The sequence below is a fragment of the Propithecus coquereli genome, unplaced genomic scaffold (assembly GCF_000956105.1).
Source record: "Propithecus coquereli isolate 6110/MARCELLA unplaced genomic scaffold, Pcoq_1.0 Scaffold171, whole genome shotgun sequence".
Lineage (NCBI taxonomy): Eukaryota > Metazoa > Chordata > Mammalia > Primates > Indriidae > Propithecus > Propithecus coquereli.
Window position 1 is genome coordinate 2600973 of NW_012141747.1, and position 21721 is coordinate 2622693.

General features: G+C 48.9%; 1 protein-coding gene across 3 annotated transcripts in view; it reads right to left on the minus strand.

Annotated features, from left to right (window-relative positions):
- NPAS2 (neuronal PAS domain protein 2) overlaps positions 1-21721 on the minus strand; it is an 85889-nt gene that overhangs the window by 13048 nt on the left and 51120 nt on the right. For all 3 annotated transcript variants that reach the window (XM_012641936.1, XM_012641937.1, XM_012641938.1), the window contains 9 exons: positions 15503-15621; positions 14729-14811; positions 13889-13995; positions 11744-11891; positions 9867-9951; positions 6913-7048; positions 6273-6382; positions 4050-4139; positions 23-169 (listed from right to left, as the gene is read on the minus strand). In XM_012641936.1, coding sequence (XP_012497390.1) covers positions 23-169; positions 4050-4139; positions 6273-6382; positions 6913-7048; positions 9867-9951; positions 11744-11891; positions 13889-13995; positions 14729-14811; positions 15503-15621 — 1025 coding nt within the window. The remainder of the gene's footprint in view (positions 1-22; positions 170-4049; positions 4140-6272; positions 6383-6912; positions 7049-9866; positions 9952-11743; positions 11892-13888; positions 13996-14728; positions 14812-15502; positions 15622-21721) is intronic.

Genomic DNA, 21721 nt, shown 5'->3' on the forward strand with positions numbered 1-21721 from the left:
CTGGCCTGGGAAGGGGCATCACCTGGACATTGGAGTCCTGGACCAGGCAGAGCTGCTCCTGGATCTTGTGGAGCTCTTCCTGCTGCCACCGGATGCTGGCCTGCAGGACCCGCGTCCGCTGCTCCAGCTGGTCTCGGATGGTCTGGAACATGCTGAACTGTGCTGAAAACTTCAAGGTGGAGTCGAAAAACAGAACCAGAGGAAAGAGTTACTTTAGCTTTGGCAGACAGATCGTGCTGCGGTTCTGACCATCCCAGCGCACTTCTGTTTTCCGTCGCCCGGCCACTCTGCCAGTGTCCTAGGAGCCCACTGCCGGGTGCTGGGCAGTGAGCAGGGACTGTGGGTGAGGCCTGGGTGTCCCGGGGGGCCCAGCGCCAGCCTTTCTCAGGCGGGCTGTGACGGCAGGCCCACCTGAATCTGTAGATCTGATTTACTGTGCTGCAGTCTGGGAGGGCCACAGGGTCGCGACATGGTTTGGTAAGCAATGCTTACACACCGATATTCCAAATTCGGATGGAAGAACAAACGGCAGATGAATGTAAAAGCAGGGCACCCGAGAGTGCTTTTTTCCTCATCTAGGGCATGGCAGTGTGTACCGCAGCTTTGCAGGCATTGCTGGGGCCTATCGTTATCCTAAACCTGATCCCGGTGCTCTCCAAACCGGCCTGGGATGGGGAGGCCTTGTCACCCCCTTAGTTTCCCCCTGGCTCACTTGCTGCTATGCTCATCTCAGAAAGCTGTGCAAAAAAGAACGAAAAAGAAGCACAAACAATCACCTAAAATTTACCCTGAGGGTCACACTGGCAGAGGGGCACCCTGCACGAGGGATGTTCGCTCCTGTTCTGCACGAGTGCACCAAGTCTCCCCTTCCTTCAGGCCCCTCAATCCCCTCCTGGGGAGGAGGCTGGCTTTAGGGAACTCCTGCAGGTGATCCCTGACCCGTCCCCTGTCTACCTCAACAGAGTGCTCTGCTTGCAGGAAACACGTGGAGAGTGAGGGATCACAAGACGGGAGGGGGCTAGCACACCCTGGGCTCGCAGCTCCTGCTCTGCACTCTGTGGGGCTCTCTACAACTCCCATTTCTTGAGGCAAAGGAGTTTGCTGGACTTGGACTTTTGCTCCTTCTCTTTCTTTTTTTCCCCTTTTTTACAATGACTTGATCTCCACTCTCTCAATCTCTACCCCAACATTCTCCCTCGTCTGTTTCCTGCCCACTCACTGTCTTTTACAAATGCCTCCAGAGCCTCTCTTTCTCCCTCTACCCTTTGACCTCCTGTACACGGAAAAGCAAGGAGACTGGAGAGCTGAGAATACAGACGGGATATACTGGGGGATGGAATAACTGATCATAGTTTTGTGGAGCAGCAAAATAATAACAAAGAGGCCAGGTGTGGTGGCTCACGCCTGCAATCCCAGCACCTTGGGAGCCTGAGGTGGGAGGGAGGATCACTTGAGGCCAGGAGTTCAAGACCAGGCTGGGCAACATAGTGAGACCCCTGTCTCTACAAAAGATAAAATAAAAAAAAATTAGCTGTGAGTGCTGGTGCACGTCTGTAGTCCCAGCTACTGGGGGAGGCTGAGGCAGGAGGATCGCTTGAGCCCAAGAATTTGAGGCTGAGGCAGTGAGCTATGATTGGGTCACTGTACGCTAGCCTGGGCCACAGAGTGAGACCCTGTGTTAAAAAAAATAATAAAATAAAAAGAAGAAATAAGAATAATGGCAGGTGCTGCCATTTGTGGAAACCTTCATGTGCCAGTTATTGTCCCATGCAGGCAGCACAGGGACAAGAAGCCCATGTCACACCAAGAAGTTCAAGGTCACACAGCCAGATGGGGGTAGGGCCCACATGTGAATACCGAGTCTTAGTAGCTGGTGAGGCCAAGAGGCTTGGCCAGTAAGGCCCCACTTCCACCTCCGTCGGAGCGGCTTGGACATCAGACTTCCTTTAAAAGAAGGCTCTGCTTCTACACATGAGTGTAAAAATACCTGCGCTGTACTGGACTGTCTCATAGAAATCTCAGGCAGAACGCAGCTGATCAAAGCGCTCAGCTGGGATTTTGTGAGAATGCAACTGAGAAAGCAAACAAGCTACATCCTGTGTTTAATTTAACAAACAAAACGCCAAAGCTTCTATGGTGGGTTCTGCAAAGTCAGGAAGCTCAGGACTGTGTGTTCCACCTGCAGTGTGGCCAGCTCCTGGCTGCTGAGCTGCCTTGAGGGGCCGGGAGGGGCGGGGTTCCTAGGTGTGAGTTCCTTCTTGCATCAGTCTTGTGTTTTCAAGGCCTCCCAGGTACCCAGTCCTCAGTCCCTCGTTATCTTCTTGATCGTGGCCTTTCTGATAGAGAACCTTCTCTAACTTAGAGACATTCTAGAAACAGCATGAAGCAAAAGAGGCTTTTTGAAAAACCACCAGTTACCCAGATAATCACTCCCCAGATGTGGGATTTTATTTTCCCCTGTGTCCCTGGCAGGTTGCTACGGTGATGGCATCACTGAGCGGAACGAGGGAAAATCGCAGAATCTCACTGTTTCACTTGGGGCGGGTACAAGAAGAACCATCGACTAGAAAAGTCAGTATCATGCAGCAGTATCGTACAGAATATGGCTATTATTAAGTATAGTAGGTCTAACAGACTAAGAGCAGTTACTACTAAGTAAAGTTCAATAAATGAAAAATTAGAATTCCCGAAGGGCCTTAATCACACCATTATGGTTATAAACAGACATTCTTCACTATGCAAGATCCAGAAGTTACAGGAATTCTCATTTCATGTGCTTTTGGAATGAGAAATTTACTAATTTCCAATAAATATGCCTTAGAAATTTGAAGAGAAAAAAAATTATTTTGATTTTTTTTGGCCTAAGGAGAATGAATATAGATTATTTTAATTAGTAGACTCTGCATGAGTAGCTTTTACTACTCAAGCCCAACTCTAGCAGGAAACACGTGCTAGCATGTGTCCTTCTTATTCCAGGAAAATATTAGCGACCCCTGCTAAGAGGGCATATGTTCTGAAATAGTTTTCATCAGCCCTGACAGATGTGCACCAAGACAGAGAAGGCCACACTCGTGTCAGAGTCTGGAGAACTGCTGTCTGGGACCCAGGTCTAGCGTGTGGCAAGGGACTGGGGCCAAGCTGAACACCCCACGAGGGAACTGAAGTCAGAGCTCTGGCCTTGGCGAAGCACATGCCAATGTGCTCAGCTGCTCTCGGTGACCACGGACTGAGTGGCTCCTGCGTTCTGTGGCCTCTCGCCCAGGCCCCAGACTTGTCAGGTGTGTTCGTAACTTCCTGCTGAAACATATGCCTGGTCCCTCTCCCCCGCGACCTCCTACCCACCCTTCCAGGGCCAACTCAAATGTCACCTCTTCTAGGAAGCCAGGCAGACTTCCCTAGGCAGACTATTTTATAACTGGTTCTATAAAAACACACGCCCTGCCATGGGTGGCGTCTTTCTCTGTGCATATGCCATCTCTAACTCTGAGAACTAAACGCAGGGGCTGGGTGACATCTTTGCGTCCCTAACACTTCGCTTGCTCACTGACCCAAATAGTAACTCGCTGAATGTTGCTGAAACAAGGAAGGAATTACTCAGCAAAGCCGTAATCGGCTCCCCACCTTTTTTTTTTTTTAAAAAAAATGTGATATTTATAGTATTGAACTCACAGCTTTTAAATCTTTTCAGAGTTTTCCTATGACATTGGCCTAATTGAGGCCTTTTCTAAAACATGGCCAATTTGGAGTCATAAAAAATGAGAGCAACGTGGAAAAGTGGCAGAGAGATGAACAGAGACTGTTAAAAGGATTGGCGCACAGACACTGGAGAAAAGAACGTGGAGAATGTATGTGGAGAGGACAAGGACAGCAGAAGAGGATGGGAGGAGGATGAACTTCATGGCTCGCCATGCCCCGAGTGCACCCTGGGAGGAACAGTCCCCGAGACAGAGCCTCAGCTGGCACCCAAGTGCGTGACACACGTCAGCACAACACACCCACGTGCTTCTGACTTGAGGCAGTGCTGCCCCCTCCCCGAGGCCCAGGCTCACCTGTGCCATGGGAGCAGGTGGGCTCTGCAAGATGGTCTGGGGCAGCAGCTGCTGTGTGAGGTCACAGGTCGACGGGGAAGGCAGAGGAGCCTGGGGAAGAAAAAGGGATCTCGTTAACCCTGCTTCTGGCCGTTCCAGGGGTGCAGAGATGCTCTTGCTTGGTTGGCTGGGTTGTCTGGCTTAAAGGAGGCCCTTCTGCACGAGGGTAAAGACTTCCAGAAGGCCCAGGCATCCGTTCCTGGGGGCACTGCCAGGATGTGCATGCGGTCAGAGCTGACACACGGCTGGTGCAGGTGGCCTTTGAACCACCTGGGGTCCACGATTCCTCCCCACCATGGGTGCTCTGCACGGCCGCTGCTACCTGCCCAAGCTGGCGGCCGTGCTCCACTGCCCTTTGCCTGCCTCCTGTTCCAGACTCCAGCCGTGGTGGGTTTGGTTGCTCTTCTCCCTTCTCCCAAACTGATGAATTCCCAGCAGGGCCACCCCGCAGTGTGAATGGGGTGCACCAACAGCCAGGGTGGCTCCTGCAGGCCTTATCCTTTGTGCTCGCTGCTAGCACAGATGCGTGTCTGTGACCATGAACTCATCCAAGTGGTGAAGACTGGTGCGGTTTCACCAGCCTCTGCCTGGAAGCTCTGGCGAGACTCTGGGGAAGTGAGCCAAGTCACAGCACTCGGGGTGTGGGGATGGGGACAAGACGATGTGCAGAAACAAGAAGTGAAACCCTCAGCGTCATGGGCTATTGGAGTTTTTACAAGAAAAGTGAAAGGACCCTTCTGAAGTTATTCCCAAACTGCTCCTAGTCCTTAAGGGCTATAAAGAGCAGCTTGGATGGAAAGTGTCACCCAGCACAGCACTGGGAGGAGATGGAACAGGAGACCCTTGTTCTGAGTGGGAATTCCCAGGCGTGGGGCTGAACCAGAGCTGGCCTGGGCTGTCCTAACTGTGGTCCCCTGCACGGCTGGGAGGAAATGGAAGAACTTGGGCCACCACCACTGTGGCCACCATCACCAGGTTGTAGTGACAGCAAGAATTCTGGGTGACGGACAGGCCCAACTTACAAGTGTACTTCGAGGTGTCTGGAGAGAGGGAAAGTAGTCCTGGTCATGTTCTATTTGAAAAAAAAAGTGTCACCCAAGCTCCTCAAGCAGGGTGTGCATAACCTTCACGGTGACGGCCAGAGGAAGGTGGCTCATTCACTCCATCTCACAGTGTCAATGACGATGGTGGCAGGTGTTTGGCGACTATCTGGATATAGCCCTTAAAATTCCTAGACATTTTTCCCATCTAGGACCAGAGGTCTATGTCCCTCTCAATGGGTGATTTGTGATGGCTTTGACCAAGAGGTATGGCAGAGGTGACACTATGTGACTTCCAAGGCTCGGTCACAGAAGGCCATACAGCCCCTGCCTGGCTCTCCAGATGTTTCGTCTTGGAATCCAGTCGCCATGCCAGGGGCAGCCTAAGGCTTGGAGAGGCCCACACACGTCCACGATGGATGGCCTCCGCTGAGCCCAGCCTTCAGCAACCCCAGCCCGGGTGCCGGACATTCGAGTGCAGACGCCATCTGGGATGTGGGCTGTCTTGGCCTGGGCCCATGAGACCCCCAACACCAAGGAGCACAGCAGAGCTGTCCTGACTGTGCCCTTTCTGAATTCCTGACCCAGATTCCATGGACAAGATAAATGACGGTTGCTTTATGCCACTCAGTTAGGTGTGGTTTGGACATGGCAATAGATGACCACAGTGTTGAATGTCAATGACTTTACATATAGCCCATGTGCCTTCTAAGTGGCCAGTCATTCCCTGACGTTCTGGAAGGGTCTGGCACACAGCAGGGACACTGGCTGATACATACAGAGGTATATTTTTGTTGACATTAAGCTTCTCAAACATTTTCACTGGCATGAAATGGGATTCAAAATGGGGGAGTCCTAACCATGTACCCTCAGAGGCCCCAGGACTGCAGGTTTGTGTTTTATCTTTAAAATTCTCTTGGATTCTGTATCCTATGGATATACATCCATGTTAATTTTGTCATAAAAATGTTTAAAATTAGCTGCCAATTAAATTACTTAACTTCCCACCCCCATCTGCCACCCCACACTCTCGATCTTTAAGTAAAACTGATTCTCTGGGAAGAGGCAGCATGTTGCCCGTGCTTTGCAGCCCCCGCCACACTGTGGCGTACCCCTGTTGAGAAGTTTGGGGTCACACACATACCGGCATCGTGGCTGCCTGGCTGAGCCCGGGCATGGGTAACTCTTGGGGCAGGGTGGCCGATCTTGGCAAAGCCGGGGTGCTGGCCTCAGCCATCAGCTTGGTCGGAGTGGCTATAAGAAAGCAATGAGTTACCTTCCTGACTCGCACAAACTTACCAGCTTTCCCATCCAAAGAGGGGAACGATGACTAGGATGTGCACAGCACAGAGCTTCACTGGAATCTCTGATGAAGGAGGTCCACCATGGGTGGAGGTGGTTTATCTGAGCCACAAAACCCCAGCCTGGGAGCAGGGAGAAGACACCACAAACAATCCCCAGCCTTCATCGTCACCACTTGGTCCAACCACCTGCCTGCTCAAACACTTTTCCAGAGTTACTCAAAGTAGCCAAGTTATCTGATCTGTGTGCCACCTGCTTTATGTCTCTTCTTGGTGCTGTAGTGGAGGTACCAGAGTGTAGAGAAGTGACCGGCAGGTGGGAAGTGAGTGGGAAAGGAAATTAGGGGTGTGAACTGCACAACTTCTGCTTTGGAGGCATGGACTGCCCTGAATTGACTCGGGCCCAGGACCCTCCGGGGACTCTGTGCCCGCTGGTCTGGTGGGGTCCCCCATCCCACTCCCCCTCCACAGAATCACACTCACAGGTGGGTTCAGATGGGGCTGTGTGCGAGGATTTGTGGGAACTTCTTGAGGACGCTGACGGCGAATGACTGGCGTTGACGGAGGCACCCACGTCAAGTGCATTGAAGTGCTGAGGTTCCAGGCCTGAGCCCTTGTCCTGAAACATACACACAAGTCTGCGTTTCAGCATCAAGAGGGTGTGAATAAATGGTGTGACTTTGGTTCTAAATACATATTAATAGAAAAATTTGGAAGCTGTTGAGACAAATAGCACAGCTACTTGGGGACAATTCCAAGCATACTTGGGTGGAGTATATCCACATATATGTAATCTAGACGTCACTGAGAGGTGTGTAGCCTATCAGCAGTATTTATTACACTTTCTCACCATTTATTTTGATTTTGTAGACTTTTAATAACCGACTTGGCCTTTTACTATTTTCATAACATTGTCACTCACCACCCAGCATCTTGGCTTTCCAAGAAGAGGGAAGAGTCAGGTTCTAGAAATAAGGCTGCTGTTGGCATTGGACCGTGAACACGCGCCATGGAGTAGATGCCTCTGTACCTTTCTGGGGCACTTCCACATCGCCTCCCGTGCAGCCTCGGTGCCGAATGGAGGATGGGCAAAGGGCCCGTGGGGGCCTATCTTCCAACCTCTGGCTCCCGACTGACCCTGGCTCCCGGGGTGTCTCTGCCTCAAATGCAGCATGATGAGAAAGCAACTGTCACCGCTGGACCCTGAGGGACCATCTTTCCATCCTCCATGGCTTAGAGGTCATAGGATATTTTTAAGATAAAGAAGGAAACATGGTGTGACCACCCTCCTGAGCTTGCTCCTACCTAGTCTTAGAAGGATGGGAATTGCCAGTGTCCCCTGGGCTGCACTGACAGGCTGGCCTACGACCCACGGTCGTGGGTTCGAAACTCTGTGCGTGTGCGTCTGTGTGGCTCCAGTGAGGGTGGACACTGCGTGTGCAGACAGGGCTGGCGTGACTGACACGTGACCTACAGGCCTGGTGCAGCACGGAATGACCAGCTGTGTCTGCACGTGCTGCGGTAAAGGTAATTGTGGGACTTTGCCGCTCCGTCGAGTCTCCCTCAGGCTAGGCCCATCAGAGTGGGGTCCCTTGGCCACGGTCATTGACAAATTATTAACATATATTCTTGGTCAGCAGAGAAACAAGCCTAAGAAGTGCGAGTAAGCGATAAGGAACTTCTGTAGTCACCTGACGTCTCTGCACATCACACCTGTGCACGGGAATCTGCATTTTACAAACACAGTGACAGATCTGGAACTAAAAAGACAAACTGGTGTATCGCCCCAGGAGTGTGGGCACACTGTCCTGGAGCTTTGACTGTAAAGGGGTTTCTTAACCTGGTGCCCAAGACTGTATTTGTGTGTTTACACACACGTGTTTCTATGGGAAGATGCTCCGCAGGGCTCAGGACTCCCCAAGGATCAGAAGCCTCGGTGATGAATTTCTGATGGATGGCATGCGTTACGCCCGTTCTTCAGCCATGATGTATGGTGTGTCTAACACCTGCCTATTAACAGCTTAATTCCGTTCTCTGACATGGTACGTGATGTATTAGGTGACAGAGCTGGGTAATAAACACTTCCATAAACAATGACAGCTGTGTCCTATCACTGTGCTTGGTGATGAATCACCGTATAATGTCCCACCATGTTGCACGCCAGCCAGGGAGGCTCTGCAAAGACACCGCTGTCCTATCACTGTGCTTGGTGATGAATCACGGTATAATGTCCCACCATGTTGCACGCCAGCCGGGGAGGCTCTGCAAAGACGCCGCTGCTCTCTGATCTCTCCTTCCTCCCAGTGTGGACCGTGGGGGCTGAGAGATGCTTTTGTTTGATCACAGACAGGCTAGGGCTGAACCATTGCTGTTATACCAGCCTGTGGCCCAAGACTCTAGATTCTAGCTCCCTGGACACCCTGGAACTCGAACTTCATCAATTCTAAGAGGCAGCCCCTCTCATCTGAACATATCTGAAACTGAGATGTGTCCCTCCACTGATGAAAAGAAATCCTTATTTCATGGATCAATCGGCAGCGTTTTCTCTTAGTGGGAGATAAAAATCATGGTGGAGCTTCCAGTTGACAGCTTCTTAGCTTTGATGAACAACAACACTTCCTCCCTTTCTTGTTTTCTCTGTTTTTTTTCTCCCGACATCTGTGTCTGCTTTAAGAATGAGCTTTGAGGAATAGGGCTCTGGTCTACTCGCAGATGCTCTCCAAGGTTCTCTCGTGTTGTCTGACAAACAGGAGAAGCCTGGGCGGGCAGAGGAGATCCGAGGGCTCAGGGCGGGGAAAGAAGGAGGTAACGGGCTTTGTGTCTTTTCATAGTAGTGCTCCCTGACACACAGCTGGCTCCAGCGTGGCTGGGAACCAAGACCCTGGACACGGAACAGAAAGTGCACCTTACTGAGGACAGGGAGGGCGTGTCAGGGGCAGTCTCTGCCCATAGGGTGCCTGAGTCTCAGAGCAAGCACCGCAGCACTGAGGCTAAGGGAGGGAATTATTCCAGGCCTCAGTAGGTGTTGGAATAACTCCCAGCTCTTTGTCTGTGGGGGAAATACAAAGTGGACTTACTGTATCATTCTTGTAAGGTTGCAAAGCTGCCGAATGATGCTTTGAGTCCAGAGGCTATTTGTAACCCAACTCTGTGAGTTCTAGCCCTCGGGTGCCCTTGCGTGCATAGCTAACTCCTGTGTTAGCTACGCCTCATCTGAAGAAAGAGGACAATGACAGTGCCCACCTCACAGGAATGTCATGAGGGGCAAATAAGCAGATGCCCAAGAAACACTCTGAACCCCACGGGAGTGGATCAAGAGCTCAGTCCACAGAATCTGCTGTGGGTGTCTCATTACTGTTTTCGTTCTAACAGCTCCGGGGAGGTTCTAGCCAGTCCGTGTCTTTATCCTCCTGGTGGGGGCTGGGGGGGAGGTGTACCTTTAGTGCTGTGGGGTGGATGGCCTCGGATGGCGGGTCTTCCAAAGCCAGCTCCTGCCTCCTCTCCACCCGGACGTCCGCGTAACTGCTCAGGGAATTAAGAGACCACAGTGGAGGAGGGACATTCCAGATGACAATGCCAGAACAAGCTTCGAGAAACATTAAGGTTCTCTGCATAACACCCACTCCTGGAACAGTCGGCACAGAGGAGCCTGGTCTCTTACTTGTCTGAATGAGCTTCGTTCCCTGCCTAAATTCCACTGGAGGGATTTCTAGTATTACATGCAACATATTTTTTTATTTCCAGGATGTTTTTATTCCTCTCTCCTTTCCTATTCTTTTTACTCCTCTGAAATCTCCAATTGTAATTGTCTTTAAAAACACATTTTCATCTCTGGGATGAGCTTCCGCCTTTAAATAATTAGAAGCCTTTCTTAAAACCTGTTCAGTCTGGACTGTGCATATGGAAGAGTGACACAAAACTCTGTAGTAATTACATTTCTCAGAAAGTTTCCTCTCAGGCAAGCCCAGAACCAGCCAGACTCAGACCACTGAGGAGCCCACAGGAACCCATGTTTCCAATGGCGTGGGTAAATCGACTCAACGCGGTGACCCCGCTATGCCTGTGCCCTGTTTGTGCAGGGAGGCTTGGCAATGACATGGCTCTTGGGCCTCTGGAATGCTTGTCACCTTATTTATTCACGCCGTGCTCTCCCGCCTTTCTCTGAGAGTTTCTTTCTAAGATTTGGGAGGTGGAAGATGGAGGGGAAGAGCTGGGGGAGGGCAGAGCCTGAGGAACGAAGAGTGACTGGCTTGGTGACTATGTGTCTGTATGGGGGGGTGTGCGGTATCTGTCTGTCCGCATGTGTCTGTTATGTATACACAGTCATGCGATGGATAATGACGTCTCAGTCAACAATGGACTTCCTACACAACAGTGGTCCCATAAGATCGTAACACCGTGTTTTACTGTAGCTTTTCTGTGTTTTCAGATATGAATAGATCTACGAATCCTTACCATTGTGTTACAATTGCCTACAGTCTTGAGTGCAGTACCAGGCTGTATGGGTTCGCAGCCCAGTAACAACGGGCTATACTAGTGTGTGGTGGACTGCACCATCCAGGAGTGTGTACATACACTCTGTGATGTTTGCACAGTGACGAAATCAAGTGACACTGATTGTAAATATGAAATGCAGTCCCTCGGACCTTCCTTTCTTTGCTCTTCTCAAAGACTCTTCTCTAGACCAGTTTAAAACTGATTTATGTTCTTAAAATTTCTGTAGTCGGGGAGAGAGAACGACTTTTCTCTTCCACCTTCGGGCTGTGGCCCCACAAGGCTGGGTCTATGAGACGCTGGCGGTGCTGCTCACCCGCCCTGGGCCGAGGCTCCCTGAGGCCACCAGGGAGCAGGGGGAACCCGCTCCCACCGGCAGCCCGGCTGTTCTCCCAGCACTGCCTCAGTTGCCAGCAGGGGTTTTTAAAGCATTAAAAATAAAGGGGAGTGTGTGTTTGAGTTATTTAGAGGCAAAATTTAAATTTTCTTCTCAAAGCAGCAACAAGGGACGGCTGGGGGATGGATGGAGAAGAGGGAAAATATGCAAGTAGGTCAGTGAAGCAGTGACTTACTAAGCAATACCCTGGCAGCCTGCGAGAGTCCGGGAGGCTTTCACAGGGGCCTGGCTGAAGGCTTGAGAGCAGTCTCAGCCCTGGGAGGACAGGGCTGTGTGTACCTGGAGGGCAATTGTTCTGTTAACTGCAGAGGACAGTCCGGGCTTGATCCTCAGAAACTGGGAACACCTGAGGCAGCTGCTGATCTGGCTCAGCACCCCTCCCACGCGCGGAAGGATGCAGCCCACACCTGCCGCCGCACGCACCTGACCACCGAGTGTGTGCACACGATGAACTCGGGCTTGGAGTTCCACTGGTGGTAGGTGATGTAGTAGTGAGTCTGCAGCCAGATCCACTGCTGGCCTTTGGTCAGGAACCGGTAGCAACACGACTTCCCCTTGCCAAACTGCATCACTGTTGGTAGAAAATGGATTGTGCATCTAACAGACGTTAATACGAAAATGGTCTTTTTTCTAACACAAGTGTTCAAAAAGACAATACCAACATGGCTTATTTCCCTGGCTGCACTGTATTTTAAGTGACTGTCAGGATCATGGCAAACTATAATGAATTCTTAAATGATAGAAGAGTGATTCACGTATTTTCACAAATGCTCAAAAGCATAAAGAAATCTTCACAGAAAGGCAGATATGGAAAAATTTTCAAACTGGAGGTTTAATTAAAGAGGCCCAGGTTTTCCGGGTTTTCATCTTCCCACTGCAGGGGGAGCTGTCTTTGGCGCTGCAGGCGCCGAGCCCAGGAGGGAGCACCCAGACACAGGGAGAACTGGACCCCGAACAGACCTGACCGCCAGTGACCCCTGGACAGACTCTGTGGCTGTCAGTGGGCAGTTCGTGTTCAGTCTACACAAGTCTCAAATATGGAGTCTGGTATAGGTGCCTCCACTCCAGGCCTCCCCAGCCCCAGAGCTGCCTGGAGCCCCGAAAAGTTATGTCTGGCGGTGGTTCCTCGTGGGCATCTGGAACAAAATGGATGCTGATGGTGTATTAGCCTGGGCAGGGCAGAAAGCTGGGCTATGCATCTGAGGAAGAGGAATAGTTTGGGAATTTGACACCTCTTAGGCAAATGGTTAAGATCAATCTAACTAGGAAACCAAATCTGCAAAAGGAGTAGCTGACTCTGCAGAGGAGAGAAGCCCAGCAGAGCAAGGGTGTGGGCTCAAGAGAGCAAGAACATCTTGCCCAGCCACGGGGCAAGCCTTTCAAATGCTGGATGTAATTCTTCAACCCAAGCAGCTTTTCTCTGTTAGAAGACTCAGAAGCAACCAAAGGTGTAAAGCAGTCGTGCTTCTCAAATTTTAACGTGCTCACGCGTCACTTGGGGATCTTGTTAAAATGCACGTTGTGATTCAGCAGATCCGATTCTACGACGGGGGTGCGGGGGGCGGGGGCTGAGATTCTACAAGTCCAGCAGACTCCCCAAGGTGCCTGTGCAGCTGGTCCTGGGACAGCCCTCTGAGGAACAAATTTTAAAGATGAGCCTAAAATTATAGCAGCCGATCCAGATGGAACTTAAGCCTGTTCTTCCTTCAACAAGAACAGCATGGAAGAGAAAGTTCTAATGGGTAGTACAGACAAGGCATCTGTTAAAGTACAATGTTAGTGGTCAATTCATGTATCAGGATCCATAGATCAATGTTACTACAACTGGGCCTGTTCAAAGCTAAAAGTTGGCACTGAAAATATGGCTTTTTATGGTTAATTCTTGGCTCCTCTTGCTAAGTGGGAACCTGGACAGACATGTAATTCTGACTGCCCCATATCATAAGTCCTAACCCCATGTTGGCCAACATGTTCCCCTCTTCTGTGGCAGAGAGCCTTCCCTGACACGTCCCGCCAGCTGTGTGAAAGGCCTCCTGACCACCCCAATATCCTGTGCACACCTCCCCCACTGCACCGACAACATCCTACCAAGCCACTTATTTCCGGTTTTCCCAGCAGACCTTGCCCTGGAGGGCAGCAAGAAGATGCCCATCATCTTCTCATGCCAGGCCTAGCTCAGAATCTGGCCTATCCTTGGTGACCAATACATGTCTGCTGATGAAAGAACAGTTATGTAAATTCAATGTTTTGTCTTTGAAATGTACTGCATAACTTAAAAAAAAAAATTCCTGGCATTCTCTTAGTTTCCTAATTAGGATTAAATAGTGTGCCTATCTGGGTGACACCTGGAAGGTGTTGGGGTTTGGGACAAAGTCAATTCTAGGTTAAGCCACAACATGGGGGTAAATGCAGACAAGGGCCTAAAAGATGCCCCCAGATCATTTCAGAGAAAACCAAGTTCCCTGCCTCAAAGACAAATGAGGCAACAAGCAGACTTCTGGAGGCCCAGAGCCCTGCTGTCTGGCCCCCGGGGAGTGAGCGCAGGGCCCCCACACCAGCGGTACTCACGGTGCTGATGGCACCTGGCCAGGAGCTCCAGGTCATCAATGTGGTAGTAGTCATAGCCCGAGGTTCCCAGCACTTCAAAAGGCAGGTATCCTATGATTGGAGGGGCTCTGCACAAGGACCAGGGGAATTTGTCAGAAGAGAGAACACACAAGGCAGGGCTCACCGTGGTGGCCGTGCCTTTCAAGGGGCAGGGTACAGGTTTAATGATCAGCATGGGGGCCTTACATTTCGAGAACGAGGGGAGGAAAATAACTTTGCAGTGGTCAAAACCAGGGAGGCTGTGTTTTCCAAAAGGCTCAATGTTTTTTGGCAGCAAGATACTGCCTTCCCTTGGTATAACCCAGCCCAAATAATAATAAACTTTATCACTACTGGATAATTAAAAACAGCTATAGATCGGGTCGGCCCAACACCAAAGTGTAATAAAAAATTAAAGGGTAGGGAGAGGAGATCTTTAGTTCTTAAACTGTGAATAATGTTACAAAAGAAAGAATAAAAATTGGGCTAAAGGATCAAAGGGTGTTGAAAGAAAAAAGATGAGAGGTTTCTCTGACATCTGCTTCTGCCTTACTGGGGGCTGGGAAGGCCTCAAGCAGGGACTAGTCCAAAGATGCCGCTGGACTAAGGCATCTGACCCATGCACAGAACATATTCACACACGGGGCAAATGCAGTCAAAGGGACACCGCCTCCCCCTTGGCTGGGGACGATCTTCCCGCTGCCAGAGAATCCTTCTCCTTCTACAGACCAGGCCTGACTCTTCTCTCCCAAGGAGAGCCTGGCTCCTTCAAAGAACACTCTGAGAAGGACCCAACCCAAATATGTTTTTCTTTTCACAAACCTGTGATCCAGAAATAAAAATTTCCATTCCAAGCTATGCCTTGAAGTGAATTCCTCTAAAGGTTCGTCAACTATGCACATTTCCTGTATTGGAAGGGAAAAAAATGTTGCTCGGGGTGCCAGATGCTCACCCTAGGTTTGTTCAGAAGGAACGCATGGTGGGTAACAGAAGTTAAAATTGTTTCGAGCAAGTCTCCAAGTCATGTTGGACTGAAACTCATCATCTGTAGCTAATTTCGGTATTAGCTGATACTAAATTTATTTCACAAGCTGGGGAAAAATACCTAGGAGCCAAAATGTCACACCAGCCCTTCCCATTATGGAGAAGTGTGGTAAACATGTGGAGAATGGCTTTTCGTCTGAATTTGAATTACTCATTTTAACTCAACATTCACGCCATAGATGTTGAAGCAATCACAGAAGAGAAAATACAGACAAACCCTTGACTTTCTGACACCGGTTCTCACCCCTTCCTGCCCTGAGTGGTATTAACGTTGGCGTGAGAGGTAGGAAGATTTACAGAGTCATCAAACAGCATCTCGGCGGGCGGAATTGCAACTGATGCCGCCGTCAAACAAAATAGCTTGCGGGAAACCGGGTAGGGGGAAGGGCACGTGAGCAGACACAGACAGCAGACATTTTAGATTTTCAAAGCTAGTGACAACTTCATTGTAATTTTATTCTCTCCCATAAAAGCAATTAATTACATATCACGAAATGTGACTCAATCATAATAGCTCCGTGCAAAGAACTGTTTCTCATCAAAGGTACTTGCCTTTAAGAACTGCGGTGTTGCCAGGCGCACGGTGGCGATGAAGCAGACCTCCTTTCCTAGTGGCACCTGGCAAGGTCTTGAAAGGGTGTTGTCAAAGCCGTTACAGGAGGGGCTAGGCACTGAGGGGTGGGGGAGAAGAGGGCACACAGGTTAGCCCCATCTGGTGACAGCAGCCAAGCCCTACCTGGAACTTACTGTAAGCCAAGCACCGTGCCCAGGACTTCATGCACAGTATGTTAACTCATTCCCTTCTTGCAACAATCAGATGAGGTAGGTACTACTATTATCACCAATGCACAGATGAGGAAACTAAGGCACAGAGTGAGGTAACTTGCACATAGCCAAATAGCTTGCTGGAGGCAGAGTTCATGCTGGGAGCTGATACACTGCACTGCCTGTAACCTCCACTAGCCCTCCAACCCTTAGCTCATTGTGCTGCAAAACGAGAAGACAGCCTTGTTCTGCATTAAGGGTCCAAATACTCCAGCCAGTGTTTTAAGGGCGAGTTTCACAACCAGACAGTGTTTCTGATACTGATGGTCCCAGGGAAGGCCAGGGCATACACTGATCCCCAAGTCCCTGCCCCTGGCTCAGCACACCCAGGATTCAAGGGCTTCTGCCCTGGAAGGCCCCCTTGGGAGCCCAAGCTGAAGCAGGGGCTGCGTCTGGACCATTGAGGAGATGGCCTCAGAACCTAGGGCCATCCTCAGAGGTTTTCAGCGTCCACAACAAAACTTACTCGTTCCATAGTCCTGCACAGGTGACAAAATCTGTTCCCATGTGTTGTCTTATGTATTCTCACTAATCTGGGAAGGCACCACTGCCCTCATTTTACAGATGAGCAAACTGAGGCCCAGAATCTATAATTCACCAAGGTCACTCAGAGTAGAAGTAACAGAGCAGGGATGCCACCAGGGTCTGTGGGCTCCAAGTCCTAACAGGGAAGAGGGGGACTGTTCTAGGTTCACGCCCACCACGGTGCCGAGGCCACACCTCCGCTGGCACCTGGGGAGTCTTCCCTGCGAGGCTGCAGACCTGCCTTCAGGATGACTGTGAGAATGGACTGACCTTTTAGGCCAGAGAAAAATTCAGCTATTTTTAGGTGGAGCTTGCTAAGTGGGAGGAAGAACCCTGCTAAGGATGAGAAAGGCCAACTTACCAAGCACAGAATTCTCAAAGTGGGCTATACACAGGATTCCCCTGGGACCGGGGGCACGGCTGCCGGGCCCCACCCAGATCAGCTAATTCAGAAACTCAGGGGTGAAGCCCGGGCATCGGCACTTTCCAAAGCTCTGCAGGTTTACCAACGTGCAGCCAGGGTTGAGGAGCACCGTGGTAGATAATCTACATTACTTTGCCTTTTAAAATTGAGTTGGTTATTTCCTGCACATTCTGAACTTAAACATCCTTATGTTTTCCAATTTAACTAAGAATATATAGAGCATCAAAAAACCAAATGCATTATAAAATGAAATCTGTAAGGTTTTCTTTGGATTTTAGCTTTCCAGTCATTTTTTTTTGTTTTATATATTTATAGGTTTCTAAGTGATTCTATCATGTGGTCCTCTCTCCACTAACATGAATAGATTCATTTTGCCAAACATATTCTCTGAATTCATTCACATAAATACTAATGTTTCCAAACATGAATATAAAGTGGGCAAAATGGAAAATAGTGGTCTCTGGAGAGTTTACATCTGTCACGAGTTGGCTCAGACTACTGCAGATCAATCCGTAGGGTGAGCCAAGAAACTTATCAAAGGGAAGAAAAACAATTCCACATGAGGGAAGGGTCTGCAGATGTGAACATCTGTGTAATAAAGAAGAAAGACATTTAAAAATGTCCCAGATGTGAAATACTTTCTCTGCTTGAATCTGGGAGACATTATCCAGCCAGATAATGACCTAATAAAATTCTCCCGACTCTTTTACAATAGCAAGACCTTCCAAGCAAACTTCCGAGAACTCCCCAGGAATTTAAGAGAAAGCCCCCTTAATCTATCTCTGAACGATGCGCCTCGTTTGAACGATCCTTTCAGCTATTAAATTCACGTGCTCCCTCAGTGAGTGCCCTCCTCCCGATTCACTGTGAGGATGTGACGGGGACAGAAAAAGATCACGCGGTGGGAAACACCTGCCCCTCGCTGCTTCAAGGGTCGCAGAGACTCAGACTGGGGACAGTAAGTGGGTGCTCTGCAGAGCTTGCTGTTGGCCTGGCTCCTTCCAGGGTAGCTTTATCTGCTCCTATAACTTCTAAGGCTTTAAAGATGAAAATACATCTCCAAAAGGGAAGTTTCATAATTGCTTGTAGCCTGCACATGATAAGCTAGATAGTTTACAGATGGGCCCAGAACCAGGCGACTTCAGTGCTCAATAAGCTTTTCCTACCAAAAACCTTAACTGAGGGCTTGATCAGGGTGACAGATAATAAATCAAGGATGAACGTTTTAATAGAGGCCAAGGAGGAAACCCTGGGGGAAAACCAAGTGGAAGAAGACACTTTAAACATTTTGCCAACTGCGCTTGTAATGACTTTTATGCACAGCATGCCTTCCTGCACATTCTAGAGTCAACGCAGGAGCAAACTGCTCCCTTGGACTTCATAGTCATATTTAGCACTTAGAATAACTTCTCTGGCACTTTGTATCCCAAGGTAGTTTAAAGACATTAATTAAGGATTCAATTAGTTGTTTTAATTTAAGTAATAGAAAGAATATATCTAATTACAACTGGCTTCCCGAGCCTCTCAGAAGGATTAACTACTACATGCAGGCACAACCCTGTTTTCTCAGATCTCTGACCACTCATGATGTAGAGAAAAGCGATTCTTTCTCGCTGTAGTTTTTCCCCTAGAGTCGTTTTGCTCAAAATTGACCTGACTCTTGCCAAGAGCTAAAGAGAGAGGCATTCCCCTGGCAGGAACTGGGTCCTGTTCTCTGCCTTCTGCTCTGAGCAGGTGTCCTGCACACAGCAGGTCCTCAACATGTGTTTACTGGATCAATCTCCCAAGGGGTGACTTTCCATCTCGCATCCAAACCATAGCCTGAGGCCCAGGTCGGGAAGAGACCATCTCATCCTTGCCACTAACTAGTGCACAGGCCTCGGGACCCGGACATGGCTTTCTCTCTGCTCTGCAGTGCGACCTGCTCTAGTGCTGCTGGTGGCCCGTCTATTCTGCCAGCTGTGGGAGGTGCCTGCCGCCCGTGGCCCTGTTCTCCACTGGCACGCAGGCAAGCTCACCGCCCTACTGATGCATAGCACTGGCCAGCAGGGGGCTGGGCAAGAAAAGTGCTGCCAGTGAGCACACAGCAATCACCACTCTGTGACGGAAAACGGCGCAAGTGCCCATCGTGGGCTCCTGCTTGCAGAGATACGGGGCCGTGCTCTCTTTATGGCCTTCTATTAAAATGGTCACAGGTTATCAAGTCCTGAATCTCTCATTACAGTCTCTCATTTCAGAGTTCCTGGACGAGTTTTGCCTTGGGCTGGCGTTCTTGGGATTCCAAAAATCAGGCGATTCCCAAGGTTCTGTGGACACGCAGAATGACTAATGTCTGTCTCACTTGGAAGCATCCCGCTTGGCTTCCAAGTCTGTCTGATGAGGAGAGAACGATGACCACAGGGGCAGTGAGATCTCAGGTGGTGGAGAACTTGCTTCACAAGGGCCCCAGATGGCGTGAGGAAAACGTAGAGATGCTAATAGTGAACATTACTTTAACAGCAAAAGAACGGAAAGAAGCAGGGAGAGACGTATTGACTCTGTTCCACTCAGATACTGGCCCAGCCGTCAGAACAATTAAGTATTCTCATTGGAGATGACCTGCTTATGATAAATTAGTTGCAATGGCTGCAGGAAAACACACTAATAGTCCACAAGGAAAGTGACAAATAGCTTTCTCGGCACTTCTTGCAACAAATGAATAACAAAGCTGATAGATGTCTGGGAAGACGTGGAGCAATCGATCACGGGGTTTTGCTCCAGGAAAAATAAAGTTCCTAAATCTCATTGTGATAAACATCCTGAACGTTTCGGCTATGGTTTTGGAATGTTGAGGGGAACATAATTTTCTACACATTCATGAGAAATCATCTTCCACTAATTGAGCAGTATTTTCAGAGTCTTGTCGTGTGCTTGACCCAAAGTGTTCCGAATATCCTGGTGACGAGGCTCTTAGCAGAGCAGTAGCACCGTAATCTTGCCCATCTCTTGGCCTGGGGCACTGCCTACCTTGCTTGTGGGATGCTTGCTGCTTCTTTCCTTCCTGCCAGTTCCGTTTTGTGAAGGAAAGAGCAATGTTGGAGAGAAAGTGAGAGCCACGGGAGAAAGTGGGGGGTTTGCAATTCACTGGATTGAAAAATTACTCTCAAGGGAAATTATATGTCTTACTCAAATATTTCTTCTTTCCCCTGACATGCATTAATTAAATTGAATATGTTTGGGGTCCAAAAGAGTATAATGGCATTGAGAAGATACCTAGTAGATGGCTGGTGTGGACAGGGCCAAATTATTTGTATGCTAAGGAAAGTGAACTTCCTGAAGGCCCTCATCCCTGTCTTCTAGTGGATATCTCATGCACATTTTTATCACAATTATGGGACAACTTGTACGAAACTTCTCCCCACTCACAGGCTAAAACAAGCAGAAAGATGTGGTTGATAAATGTATGACCATTCCTCATTGCTCCATTTTAGTACAAACCCTAGATGTTTGTGCGGGATGATGCCCTTGGGTAATAATTTTTTAAAAAAATTTCAAAATATTAAGGGGTACAAATGTTTTTGTTACATGGATACCTTATATAATGCTTAAGTCAGGGCTTTTGGTGTGCCTGTCACCAGAATAGTGTTCAATGTATCCAATAGGCAAGTTTTTAATTCCTCCCCACCCTCCCCCTCCCCGCTTCTGGGTTTCCAAGGTCCTTTGTATCTCTTTGTGCTCATGCGCACCCATCGTTTAGCTCCCACTTATTAGTGAGAACATATGGTGTTTGGTTTTCCATTCCTCAGATACTTCAACCAGGACAATGGTCTCCAGTTCCATTTGCTGCAAAAGACATTATTTAATTCCTTTTTACGGCTGAGTAGTACTCCATGGTACATACGAGGTATGTCTGGAAAGTATCCAGCCATTGTTAATATAACAAGAATGGTTTGCACGACATCGATGTAACCTGGCAGCCAAGGAGAGTGGACTGGAATGCACATGTGTGAATAATGACGATTTCACTGTACTAGTCTGTGGGGTGCTACATCATTGAGTGAGCATGTGAACTGTGTGGCTGTGGCATTCAACATGACTAAGCGGGTAGAGCAACGAATCTGCATCAAATTTTGCGTTAAGCTTGAACATTCCTACGCGGAAACTATTTGGATGATTCAGAAGGCTTTCAGGGACAATGCAGTGAGTACAGCGCAAATAAAAATGTGGCACAAACACTTCAAAGATGGTCAAGAATGTGTTGAAAGTGATCCATGTTCTGGAAGGCCTGTAACAAGCAGAACACCAAGAGTATTGAACGTGTGCGGTTAAGAGATGCTAGGAGAACTGTGAGGTCCCAAGGTGCCTATTTTGAAGCGGACTGAAGCGTCATTGTCCTGTGTCCTATGTACAGTGTTTCTTGTATTTTGTATCTTCTTCAATAAATGTCTCTATTTTTCATATTACATGGATGCATTTTTTCCAGATACACCTTGTATATATATACACCACATTTTCTTCATCCACTCCTCAGTGGATGGGTACTTAGGTTGATTCCACATCTTCACAATCTTGAATTGTGCTGTGATAAACATTTCAATGCAGGTGTCTTTTGTATGAAATGACTTCTTTTCCTTCAGGTAGATACCCAGCAGTGGGATTGTTGGATCGAACAGTTAAGTCTAACAACTTGTTTTTCTATCGTGACCTTAACTCCTCTGCAATCTAATCTGGCAGCAATGCCTGCCGGGGAAGGACGTCGTACTTCTTTGTTGGGTAGAGGGGATGCTCTGCTTCCTACTCCTTGGGTCCTGTGTGAGGTCTGCTGTATGTGCGCTTGGCTCCCTTCACTGAGACATCTCAATTAATTAAGCTCAGGGGGGAAAAAAACCCAACAACACAAAGCCATAAAATGAGGCAACCTACAGAAATCCCACGGAACATACAGAACCAAATGTTGTAAGCTGAAAAGGCTCCACTCCAGCCAGTGTTTCAAATCTGGTTGTGTGGTTAGAGGGGAG